This window comes from Rhinolophus sinicus, chromosome 18, assembly GCF_057876585.1.
Source record: "Rhinolophus sinicus isolate RSI-liver-muscle chromosome 18, RSI-T2T, whole genome shotgun sequence".
Lineage (NCBI taxonomy): Eukaryota > Metazoa > Chordata > Mammalia > Chiroptera > Rhinolophidae > Rhinolophus > Rhinolophus sinicus.
In genome coordinates this window covers 116590030-116603029 of record NC_142518.1, presented here as the reverse complement: position 1 = coordinate 116603029, position 13000 = coordinate 116590030, and the positions used below count along the sequence as shown (strand labels likewise).

The 13000-nt window shown below is 40.3% G+C and overlaps 1 protein-coding gene across 2 annotated transcripts in view; it reads left to right on the top strand.

Annotated features, from left to right (window-relative positions):
- PHKA1 (phosphorylase kinase regulatory subunit alpha 1) overlaps positions 1 to 13000 on the top strand; it is a 72246-nt gene that overhangs the window by 24914 nt on the left and 34332 nt on the right. For both annotated transcript variants that reach the window (XM_019747970.3, XM_019747972.3), the window contains exons 8-14: positions 301 to 447; positions 1416 to 1469; positions 2771 to 2893; positions 5686 to 5781; positions 6702 to 6809; positions 8931 to 9009; positions 11400 to 11534. In XM_019747970.3, coding sequence (XP_019603529.1) covers positions 301 to 447; positions 1416 to 1469; positions 2771 to 2893; positions 5686 to 5781; positions 6702 to 6809; positions 8931 to 9009; positions 11400 to 11534 — 742 coding nt within the window. The remainder of the gene's footprint in view (positions 1 to 300; positions 448 to 1415; positions 1470 to 2770; positions 2894 to 5685; positions 5782 to 6701; positions 6810 to 8930; positions 9010 to 11399; positions 11535 to 13000) is intronic.

The window sequence follows — 13000 nt, the reverse complement described above, 5'->3', positions numbered from 1 at the left end:
GCAGCTATATTTTCTCTGATCTTTATGCTTAAATAGCTGCTAATGGAGCAACAAGATTATAGGTGGGATCGTGATGTTAATCTTTATCCATTAGCAGCTGCTTAAGAATCAGGATTGGAAAGCATTGAGAGAAGGGGTAACTCAGAGAAATAGCTAGTTTTCTAAGCACTCAGTATTAAATAATGTGTAGATTTTCTTCTGAATGATTCTCTTCTCCATAAATCTTTTGAAATGAAATCTGTTAGTTTTATAACCCAGAATTATTTACTCATGTGCCACATTTGCTTTCCTTTCTCTTAGTCTATCCTCAATTCAATACTCCCCCGGGCTTCAACGTCCAAAGAAGTTGATGCTAGTCTACTTTCAGTTATTTCCTTCCCAGCCTTTGCTGTAGAGGATAATGAGTTAGTGGAGGTCACAAAACAGGAAATCATCACCAAGCTTCAGGTATGTCTATATATGTCTTTCTTTAGGGCTCTGACTTTAAGGGGAAATTAGTATGTTTTGGGGTCTTGAGAATGACCTGTGTCAGTGATGTAACCAGGTGATTAGGGTTAATATTACCAGTAATAATGCATATTGACACCATGTACACCCTGATACAGGCACTGAGAGGTGCACAGCACCTCTATGCTATCCTTCCCAGCAATGCACAACCTCAACCTAATCATGAGAAAGCATCAGACAAAACCAAATTGGGGGGCATTCTACAAATAACTGATGAACACGCTTCCAAAGTGACAGTTTTTAAACAAGGGAAGACTGAGCAACTGTCACAGGTTGAAGGAGACTAAGGAGACGTAACAACTAAATGCAGTGGGATCCTGAATCAGATACTAGAACAGAAAAAAGCCATTAGTGGAAAAACTGGTGAGATCCAAGTAAGCTATGTACTTTGGTTAACAGTGTTGTGCCAACGTTAATTTTTCAGTTTTGATGAATATTCTGTGGTTATATGACATGGTTAATATAAGGGGACAGTGGTTGAAGGGTATACGGGAATTGCATTGCTTTTGAAAGTCTTCTGTAAGTCTCAGATTATCTCCAAATTTAAAATGTATTTTCTTTTATTAAAAACAAGCCTGTGATCTCTTATGAGCCATGTGAGCAGGAACACACGGGTTAATAATTGGGCTGTCACAGACTCACCCTATGTGGGAAAGCCATTCAGAGGGTAATATTAGGAACTCTGCTTTAGGGAAGAGCATGTAACTTAGCCCTTACTTGAAATCACATTTCTGAAACCAGTTTCTGGGGCTGGGCTGTTATCAGGGTTTTTTAATTACTATTTTTAAAGTATTGTGCCTGTATTGGCGATAGGTTGGCACATGTAGCTGTTGCAAAGGATGTATTTCTGTTTAATTATATGCTGGACCAATGTGCATGCTTCTGACCTTTTTTCTCTGCATTCACAGGGTCGTTATGGTTGCTGTCGCTTTCTACGAGATGGATATAAAACTCCTAAAGAGGTAAGTTTCTTCTCCACAAAATGAGTCCAAGGTAGAATGGTTATTACTACCTGCAGCCTCATTCAGAGAAAATACTTACCTCACTGATGGTACTTAAAATAATCACTAAGCGGGATATCAGTAACTGATGTTTGCTACCTTTGTTGGGCTTAGTTGCTAAGTTCTGTTTGTTGGCCTTTCTGGATTAAGTAAAGTAGAAGACGGTATAGTCCTTCCACCTCTTGCAGTTCGTTGGTTTCAGAAAGAGGTACTGATGGATGCTTAAATCAGTGGATGAAAGTTTAGGCCAAAACAGAATATTTGTATCTTCCCCCCCAAAATTTTAATAATTATAAAGGGAAAAATCTTGTATCAGTAGATCTTTCTGGCCCCTTTCCACCTTTTGCAGTTGGTTACTTCTAAATAGTTCTTGATCTAGAAAAGTTAACTTCCTTTTGCTATACTTGTCAAAAGTTTTTGGCAATATCAGTGGAGAAAATTAAGTATTATCAAGAGAATGAATGGTCAATAACCAGCACTTTCTTTGGCAATGTAAACATCATTTAAGGCTCAGATTTGGTGATTGAGAGCCATTGTAATTTTTTTTTTTTTAATCATCAAGCTCAGACTCTTCTGGTCTCCTTCTCTTCAACTTTATTCTTTATCCCTGTTGACTTCTGCCCCTACCAATCTACCAAAATTATGCTCTGAAACAGTATCAAAATCTCCTAAGTGACCAATCCAGTAGCCTTTCCTCAATCCTTATTCTTGACTTCTCTGTAGTACATCACTGTTACCTATCCCTGCGTCCTCTTGAAATTCTTGTTCTATTTTAATATGCACAACACTACACCATCCTAATTCTTTCCCTCTTTCTCTCCTTCACTCACCAAACTGAGGGTTTTTCAAGATTCTGTTCTTTGGCCATTCATTCGTTATATAGGTACTACATCTATAACTCATGCTCCGTGCATCACCTCAATGAGAATGATTCCCAAATCCTCACCTCCTACTGTCTTTCTAAACATTTCTGCTTGTATGTTCTGCTGCTACCTAAAACTTAACAAGTGTAAAACCAAAGTCGAGTTTATTACAGATTAATCTCACTTCTTCTTACATCTGCCTGTGCTGTCATTATTGTCCCGGTTCTACTCGTTAGAAGTCACATCACAAAGTACTTGCTAAGGGAGAGGAGTATGTACATGCTCTGCCTTCTCTGAAACAAACTATCAGTGCTAAAAGGCTGTATTGTAATAGCTCTGAACTGAAGGTACACGTCTGACCTTGGAGTGATAAGACTTTGTTTATTATGTTTCTATTAGGATCCCAATCGTCTATACTATGAGCCAGCTGAACTGAAGTTATTTGAAAACATAGAGTGTGAATGGCCATTGTTCTGGACGTACTTTATCCTTGATGGGGTCTTCAGTGGTAATGCAGAACAGGTAATGCTCTGGGGAAAGAGCTTTTCAGCAGAATGTTCTTATTGTGTCTTCCTCTTTCAATTAATGGCTGTACCAACCCTGTGTCCAAATGGAAGTCTTCCTTAATAGGGAGGAGACAGAGTATCTTCTAGTGACTAATAACCGTGTTTCCTCGAAAATCAGACCTACCCGGAAAATAAGCCCTAGCATGATTTTTCAGGATGACGTCCCCTGAATATAAGCCCTAATACGTCTTTTGGAGCAAAACTTAATATAAGACTCGGTCTTATTTTTGGGGAAACAAGTAGTTGAGGGCACTAGATTAGGATTTGGAAGACCTGGCTATTCCCATCACTTAGACTTGGCTTTTAACAAATAGGAAAGCAAAATGGCAAGCCCTGTTTACTTGCCACAGTCATTAGAGGCACTTGAATGTATTTCCTGACTTTGTATGTCTTTTTCAAAGTAAATCTTAGATATGATGTTCTCACTTTAGCCAAAAAAACCCCCCAAAAAAACCCACAAAAACAAAACAAACAAAACCCAGCAATCCACTCATGCTCTGTCCTCACCCCTGAAAACACAGTCATTGTTGCTTTTTTAGCTACATGAGTAAAGTAGTTTAGAAATCATCATTGGAAAACAGTGAGATTGGGAAACTTAGTCAAGTAAGCTTAGTGTCAGGCATTCTACAAATTGGCTATGGTCTAAGCTTGGACATAAATCCAATGGATTTGGGAGTCACTTATTCTTGGCTACATAAAATAAATTTTGTGTAATTTAAATGCTTTGGCCAATATTAATCTGTAACTGCCAATATGACTTTGAATAATAGGGTTACACCAAAGTTCCAGGGACCACAAAGTACTATTTTACTCTAAATTCTAATAAATTATAGTGTATATGTTTTTTAAAAATAAATTTTATTGGGGAATATTGGAGGACAGTGTGTTTCTCCAGGGCCCATCAGCTCCAAGTCGTTGTCCTTCAATCTAGTTGTGGAGGGCACAGCTCAGCTCCAAGTCCAGTTGTCATTTGTTTTCAATCTTTACTTGCAGGGGCCACAACCCACATTCCATATCCCATGCGGGAATTGAACTGGCAACCTTGTTGTTCAGAGCTCGCGCTCTAACCAACTGAGCCATCCGGCCGCCCCTAGAGTATACTTTTTTGAGCAAGCAATAATAAAAATAACCTGCCCTATTTCGATTACTCTGTTTTGATTCTACTGGTTTTCTCAGTCCTCAAATTCCATAAAATGGTTTATCAAAAACTTTGCTTCCTCAGAGAAAGATTTATTTATCAAATATGCCTACTATGTAGAAAGCACATTCGGGGTTTTTTGTTTTGTTTTTTTTTAACTTGGGAGAAAAAAGATTTGGAAGACCTGGATTCTTTGATTTTTCAGCTTCACTACTAACCATTGAGTAACCCAAGTATTGCCATTAAATTTGGTTTCTCTGTACATAAGATGAAAATAGTTTTTCTCTCTTCAGTGAAGAATAAGACATCCCTAAAGTTGAATTTCATAAAGACATGCTGTAAGTGCAAGGTACAGTCAGTTCAGCTGTAATGAGACATAAGTTCTTAGAAAATCACCATGCTGTGCATATTTGAGAAATAAAATCTATAGTGCTTATAGGGAAATAGGGTTGGGGCATAACCTTAAAAAGTTGGTCAGAAATACATACAAAACAACAGTACCCTAATAAGAACAGCATCACAGCTTTATACGTGTTAAGTAGGTAAGAAATACATACATAAATACCACAGTAGATTTGGCACTTGTGCTTTGAAAAGGAGCTGCAATTTGCTTGTGGATATGTGCACCCATGTTTCTACCAGCTCACCGGGGCTCCCATGCCTGCTACCCTGTGTGCCAGAGAAAGAGAACAAAAGACAGCTAGCAAAAGAATGAGAGAAAAGATAAAAAGAACAGAGAAGAAGAATAAAAACAGACTGAGAAGAAGGAGGGGGAAATTGAAGAAAAGGGAAGGCACAGAGCTAGCTATTCAGGCCACGAGCAGCTCGGTAGTTTTGAGGCGGTGGAAGGAGGGTCATCTGAAACGGATGGAAAGTTGTAACAGCAAACATGGATGGGTGTGGTTCGTTGTCCTCCTGAGCTGTATACCTGGGTGTTTTGTGTAATCTTTCATGCCTCAGTTCAGCTAAATGTGTTCTCAGTCGAAATTGTGCATGAGCATATGTGAAATTCATGTTATGCTCAGATTGTTCCCTAATATACCAAATGCATTGGTACAAATTTGTGTTTTTAGAACAACTGTTATAGCAGAACTGACTATATTTTTTCTACCATAAATCATAGTGTTTTTTTCCTTTTTGTGTATTACTAATATACAGCCAATTGTTAAGCAAAAAATGTAAACTTGACCAAACTAGAAACTTAATTTGGCAGGTAAAATACAGTTTTAAAAGCCAGTATATGTAAAGTAAAGAAACTATGTCAAAACAGGCCTGTGGAGGCAGGCTGACTTGGGTTCAAGTCTGAGCTCAACCTTGTACTCGCTGTGTGCTCTTCCATAACTTCCTAACCTCTTTTAGTCTTAATTTCCCTTTAAAAATCCTATAATTGCATGTAGCTCCTAGGATGGTTATTAAAATGAAATGTGTTAAAGCAAAACTCATAGCATCTGGCCTACAATAAACATTTAATAAATGCTACCTCCCCTCCTTCTCTCTCTTACTCAGTGAACACGTTCCTTTGCGAGAGGACCTTCTTTGGCTACAGCCCTCCCCTAGATTCCCAAAGGGAACTCTCCATAGATGTTTTTCTCCCTTTCTTATACATACAGGTTCAAGAATATAGAGAGGCTCTGGAAGAAGTCCTCATCAAGGGCAAAAATGGAGTCCCACTTCTGCCAGAGCTGTACAGTGTTCCTCCTGACAAGGTGAGCTAGACGTGCCGTACCACGGCGCCGGGGAAGAGGAGCGGTACCTCCAGGGGACTGCCTCGTTTCCGTCGAATAATTTTTACCATCTTCTGATTTTTGCATTCTAAAACTTTGTGTTTAGGTCTAGGATAATAAAAATATAACTTTGTTCCTTTCAAGATAAATGGTTCAAGCAGTCTCAGTGATGGCATTGTTGTGCAGCAAGACCAGGGTGAGACCAGGGTGAGACCAGGCGTTACAGTGCTAGTTTCCTGGGTAGACACGTATCCCCAGACTCACCAAAATGCATGCGTTAAACATGTACCACCTTTTGCTGTGGCAACCAGTCCTCAATGTAAAGAAACGAAATGAATTGTTCAGTGATCGATTGTTTTTTTAAAAAAGACCAAACCTTAAGCTTGAGAATGATACAGAGATCAATGAGCAGAACCAGTGGGATGTTCTGTGTGAACTCTCAGGATTTGGTATTCTGTGCTTTGAGACCAGTGATCTAGGATTGTTTGAATAGATCTCTCCTGGAAAATGAAACATGTCTCCATTTTCCCACAATGCTGGTCAGGAGTACCGGTGTTCCTCCCGTGGGAGAGACGCAGTCTTCCATTCTGGTGCAAATGGGTGGGATAAGCTCCTACGACATCACCAGCATTACCCGAGAGCTTGTTGGAAATACAGATGCCAGGCCTTCCTGCACACCTCCTCAGTCAGAATCCGCCTTTGGGCAAGCTCCTCAGGTGATCTGTGTCCATGGACATCAGCGGAGCACTGCCCCAGACTAGTCGTACTGCTTGACTTCTCAGTGCTTTGCATATGTGACTGTTTCATAGGGTATGAATCACAGTCCAGACTCAGCCTTTTTGTTGTCTAGTCTCTTAAAACTCTTACCCTCCATGTGGTATCTTTATCATATTTTCTTTTAGGTTGATGAAGAATATCAAAATCCTCACACTGTGGACCGAGTCCCCATGGGCAAGTTGCCTCATATGTGGGGTCAGTCTCTGTACATCTTAGGAAGCTTGATGGCAGAGGTAAGGGGAAACTTCAAGCCTCTTCCCCTTTTCTCCTGCTTTACTCACCACAGTAACCAAATTTGTGAGTAGCTCATTAAATCTGCTGCCTTTTGTATCCTGCCTTAATTATAGATTCCTCCCCTCCACCCTGGGCCTTAGAGTGGGAGCATGGCCAGTCCTTGACAAAAATCTTTCCCTCTGGCAACCACATCCCTCACACCGCCCAGGGCTTCCTACCTTGGCACTGTACTTGGAGCTGCTCTGGGATCAGGCCCTGCATCTTTTCCTTCAAAACACCCCTAGTGCCTTGCCTGGTGACTGATGCATGCAATTGTGCTAAGATAGTAAATGACTGGTAATGGATGTCAGTGCTAACTTTTCTAAGCAACATAATGTTTCATTCTTTAGTTGAAAAAACTGAGGAGATCATTTTAGGTACCATGACAAGTGTTTGGGAACATCACAGTTTTTATTTGTTTGTTTTTTGGTAAGGGACTCTAAATGTTTCTTACATTAAATTCTGCTGAGACAGCTCTTAATGAGGCACTGGGGAATTCCTTACTTTCTGTCCAGCTTATTGGTGACATTTTGAGCATATAAGGGCTCTCTTTCTCAAAGCTTTCCAGATTTACTGACAAACCTATTTCCCTATTGTAGGTTATTATGGTAAGCTATAACACAGGCTCCTAGAGGATCCTGGGTGGGACTTAGCTGTCCTTTCTGCACCAGACTCTTTGACCTGTTTATATATGACTGTTTATTTCTTGCAGCTGTTTTTGTTTTTCCCAGTTCTATTGAGTTATAATTGACATACATCACTATGAGTTCCAGGTGTACAGCATGTCAACTGATGGTCGGTTGGCGCCAATTCAAAGCCAACAGGAATCCCCAGTGAGAAGGCCTTGAAGTGAGGTGGCCCTGGGTTGAAGCAGCCATGGGGCGAAGTGGCCATGGGGCCCCACTTCAGCTAGACAGCTCTGCTTAGACAGCTCTGTCTGCTCTGCTCCTCTCTGGTCCGAGGATATGTCTTTGGTGTTTCATTGTTTCAGCTCCAGCTCAGGAAAAGCGTTCTTTAGTGGGAAGGGAAAGTGTACTCTCCGAGCTGGAGGGGCGCTGGCTTATATAGAGAGAAGCCCCACATTCTGGCCCCTGAATGGTCTGTCCTCATGCGAATGAGGACCCCAAACCGTCATAGCTTGATTGGTCCAAAAGGCACTGATTGGTCAGAATGTGGAGCCGCTCTGATTAGTTGGTGAAGATGTTGATGGGGAGATAGCTGCTCGGCTCTGATTAGATGGGGAAGGCCTCAGTCCTATTGGTTGAAATAGGATTTCATGAACCCCTTTATAAAGGCTGGCTCAGAGGGCAGGAACACAGTGTGGGAGGCAGGCAACTCAGTGCAGGCTTCACCCTGAAGTGCGGTTCCCCTGAGGACCCTGTTTAGAAATGCCTGCTGGGCTCTGCTTTTCAGCTTGAGCCCAGTGAACCACCAGGAGCCCTTCTTGGTAGGTGTCTTGTTTCTCAGGGTCCACAAGCATAAAGGTTTGATTATCTGTAGTTGATATTATGAATGTAGCAATGATGGGCAGAATGATTTGTTTAAATTAATCCTTACCCAGTGACTTTCTCATTCAATTAGAATAAATGCTATGAAAAAAAGGAGTATATGAATGGTACTCTTAAGAGAAAAATGGGTGAGTTGATCACATTTCATCAAGGACAGAAACTCAAGTCAAAAGATATCTGCTAGGTAGAAGGCATAGGAGATACATGAATAAATGAGAAATCAATAGGACTAATGAGTTAAGTTATTGATAATAAATGTTATGATCTGGTTGTCTAATCATGTACATCCAGAGAAGGTGGAGGTGGAACTAGAAAACTTCCTGTTTATCATTTATACTCTATCTATTTCCAAAAAGGATTTGTGGCAGCCACTAGAAATGAACTCCAGATAAAATTAATTTGGATATGAATTCAGGAGTTCAAACATTTTCACACAGTGAAGGTGTTTGTTTCCTTTCCATACCTGCCTCTTACACGTTATGGTACAGGGCTATGACACTGGTATGTTGTTTCTCCTCAAACATTAGCTTTTTGTGAGAGAAAGTAATCTGTCTTTTTATGGTTTTTCTTTAGGGATTTTTAGCTCCTGGAGAAATTGATCCTCTGAATCGTAGGTTTTCTACTGTGCCAAAGCCAGATGTTGTGGTTCAAGGTCTGTATTCTGATTCCCATCAGCAGAAACTTTATACAAAGATCTCATTTGGCCACTAAATGATGACTGTATTCTTTATCATGCATTTTGGTAGGCTTCAAAAAGTATAAAATGAACTTGGTTCTGTATGGTTTCAAAATTGCTACTAATCTTAATTATGAATAAATGCTTAGCAAGTGATATTATCTGACACTCTTAACCACTCCTTACTTCTGGAAACACTTTTCTTTTCATTGTCATGATATTGTTGCCTCTTGATTGTCTCTGCTTTCTTTCTGAGCATTCCTTCTGTGCTTTTCCTGCTAGTCCTCCGTTCTTATATCTTCCTAATGATTGTGTACTTAGTATTCTACACTTCTTTCTGTATTTACACTGTATTAGTTTTCTAGGGCAACCTCCTTCATAGTAAATTGGCTTCCATGGCTCCAACTATTGCCTCTTTGGAGCGTACTCCTAACCTTTATTTTTTTCCCTAACAATCAACTTAAATTTTGAGGTATGTACTCTACGAAAAACACTGGGCTAATTTCTATAAAGGTATTAAGAATTCTAGTCCCAATACCTGTAAAACACCTTTACCACTTCCACTTCAAATGCAAACCTGACCTGTTTTCCCATCGTGTTATCTCTCCCAAGAAAAGCAGATCTTTCCACCTTCCTTATGTCTCTGCATGACATCACTGTTTTCCTAGTCTCCTAGTGTGGAAAGCTCAAGGTGATATTTGACTCTCCAATAACACTATCCAATATGGTACGCAGTCCTGCTGTGAAGGTCATCTGAAATGTCTCCAGTCACTTGACTTTGGTCACCCTGTGTGTTTTCTAAACCCCCTTGTATTTGCCATCTTACGTGGTCATTCAGGTAGTCTTTGCTTATCAATGTATATAGCAAACATTATGTAAAAGATAGCTTATACTTCCCCTCCCATGAAAAAGCTTGTTCTCCTTTGAGGCTTATGCTATGTGCCGATATGATCTCCTGGTTGCTGTAATTCATTCATTAAAGACTTTGGCACTTGGCTTACAGCTTTCTTCTTCTCCCCACCTCCTGCCTATATCCCTCGTGCCCATTTAGGCACTTAGTAAATGTTTATTGATGAATGAACGCATGACCACATATGTTTCCCGGACTTTTCTCGGCCCATTATCATTCCTCCCTGTACATTTTCCCTGGAGAATCTTTGTCCTTTTCATGTCTTCGGTTAGAACTGATCAAGATGGTGTTATGCCCAGGGGCCTCTGTAGTCACCATATCCTGCCACAGACCACAGCAATGCAACATGATGTTCCCAAGATAGAAAAATACACAAAGGATACTGGCAAAGGAAAGCAAGGTACCACTTCGTTAACGAGGTGTTGGCCCTAAAACTCAACATAGGGGCAGCCGGTTATAGAGCACGGTTCTCTTAACAACAAGGTTGCCGGTTCGATCCCCGCATGGGCCACTGTGAGCTGTGCCCTCCACAACTAGATCGAAACAACTACTTGCCTTGGAGCTGATGGGTCCTGGAAAAACACACTTTAAATAAATAAAAGTTAAAAAAACTCAACATAAAGCACATTGGTAAGCTGGAGTGAGCCAAGTGGTGCCCTCACTTTCCCATAAACCCAGTTCAACACATCTAGCGGCTCTAGCAGAGCAGGGATGGGGTGCATGTTTGCCCTGGTGCTTAGTGTCAAGCCAGCTGAGGCCCCACACAGATTACTGGCCCCCAGGCAGGGATCTATCTCATAGAGGGAGAGTAGACAGCAGAGTTGCGGGGCTGGCCTGGTCTCCTCCCTGTGAGTATGATTATTACTTCAGACATATGAATGTAAGAGGAAGAAAGGTTTGTCCAGGCTTGGCAGGCTCTGAGTCTGTAAAAGTATTACCCCCTATACTCCCGCCCCCAAAAAAACCCCCAAAAAACAGGCACACCGTTTCAACTATGTTACCTCAATTATTTATCCCAAATTTACCTTGTCTTCTACCATTCTCTAGCTATAGAGCAATTCTTATCATTAGGGTTTTCTTTATTACCCTCATAAGCCTGGCCCTGGTTGTAAGGGCCTTGGGGAATCAACTTTCACCCAAGCTGTAACACACATGGTGGATTAGTTTCCTATTTAAACATGGAATCCCAGATCTAAAGAGAGTGTGGCCTTTTCTAGGTACTTAGCCCCAAACCAAACTCCAGTACTCTAACGCAGGAGATCTTTTTTCCTTTTCCATTTAGATAATATTGTTACGTACCTAGCATGATACTTCTTTCATCAAGGTTCCCCAGTAATTATTAATTCCCTCCCCTTTCCTTTTTCTTCCCTTCAAAAGAAATCGTGTGGCTTGAGAGATTTTAGGTTTTTACTGAAATAAAATTTTCTGTTGACCTCATCTTCTTTCTTTCTTATAGTTTCCATTCTAGCTGAGACAGAAGAAATCAAGGCCATTTTGAAGGACAAGGGGATTGATGTGGAGACCATTGCTGAGGTACACCCCATCAGAGTACAACCAGCTCGTATTCTCAGCCACATTTACTCCAGCCTAGGTAAGCAGTCTGGCCAGCTGGCCAGAATCAAAGCATTATTTGATACAGGCTGCTTTATTTCCTTTCTCTTTTTCCTTGATCTCATATCACTTTAAATTAGATCTGAGGAGGAATTTAGAGTATCTGGAATCTAAGTTTCTAACCCTATATATCCTCAGCAGGCTTGATGATTTTAGGTGTGTGTTATGAACTCTTTAGTACATAAGGCATGACTGTTACCGGGCAATATTGTATTTTCATTCCAAGTGTATGCTTAACTAACATGTTCTCCCCTTTCTTGGGACGTGATTTCCATTTTGAATACATGCTAATTTTATGTAGAGTAATAATGCTTATTTTTAATTAGCACTTATTTTTATTCAATTTATATAGTAAACTTAGTTATAGACACATTAAACAGATTACCACAAATTACAGATTTACACAAGTTACTACAAATTTCACATTACGCAAATTACCCCACCATTAGCAACAAAAAAAAAGGATATGTAGAATTTCTAAACTACCCTTGTGGAAGGCTGAATAATAGCCCCCAAAGATATCCATGTCCATATGGATTATAGGCCCAAATATGAAAGGTAAAGTAGTAAAGCTTATTAGGACATACAATAGGAAACCATTTTGGTGACATTGGGGATAGACTTAATCAGGACATGGAAGGCACTAAACCTAAAGTAAAATATTCACAAAATTAAGAACTTCCTTTTATCAAAAGAAACTACCAAAAATGAAAACACAAGCCACTGAGTAGGAGAATTTTGGAATCCATATACCTAACAAAAGATTGAAATCCAGAACTCATAAAGAATTCCTACAAATCATTAAGAAAGGGAAGATAACCCAATAGAAAAATGAAAAACTATTTCACAAAAGAGGATGGCCACTAAATGTACTGAAGAGGTGCTGAACCTCATTATTTCATCAGGAAAAGTGCAAGTTAAAGCTACAATGAAATACCACTACACACCTCCTAGAGTGGCTAAAATTAAAGACTGATCATACTAAGTGTTATCGAAGATGTGAAACAAATGGAAATTGTTTACACTGCTGGTGGGAATGTAAATTGGTGTAACTGCTTTGGAAAACTACTAGGCAGTGTCTGCTAAAACTGGACTTACACATACCTTGTGCCCTGTGATTTCCACTGCTGGGTATATACTCAACAGAAATACATACATACATACATGCTCTAAGGGATGCAGACAATGTGCAGAAAAGAGTTAACACGAAAGGCCTGAGAATGCTGTCCTTAGACAGGCCTGCTTGGAAGGTTAGCCCTTGGCTGGCATCTGAAGAGTTGGATTTGAGGGAGGTTTCCACCAGCCCCTAACTAATAAGGATAGTTTACTGTGTCTAAACTGTGCCAACAATATGGCTTATGCTGTGAACACCTACTTTCCTTCTGAGAGTCTCAAGATTTGGTACATACCAGGTGGAGGGTGCCTCTATGACTGGCCTCTGATATA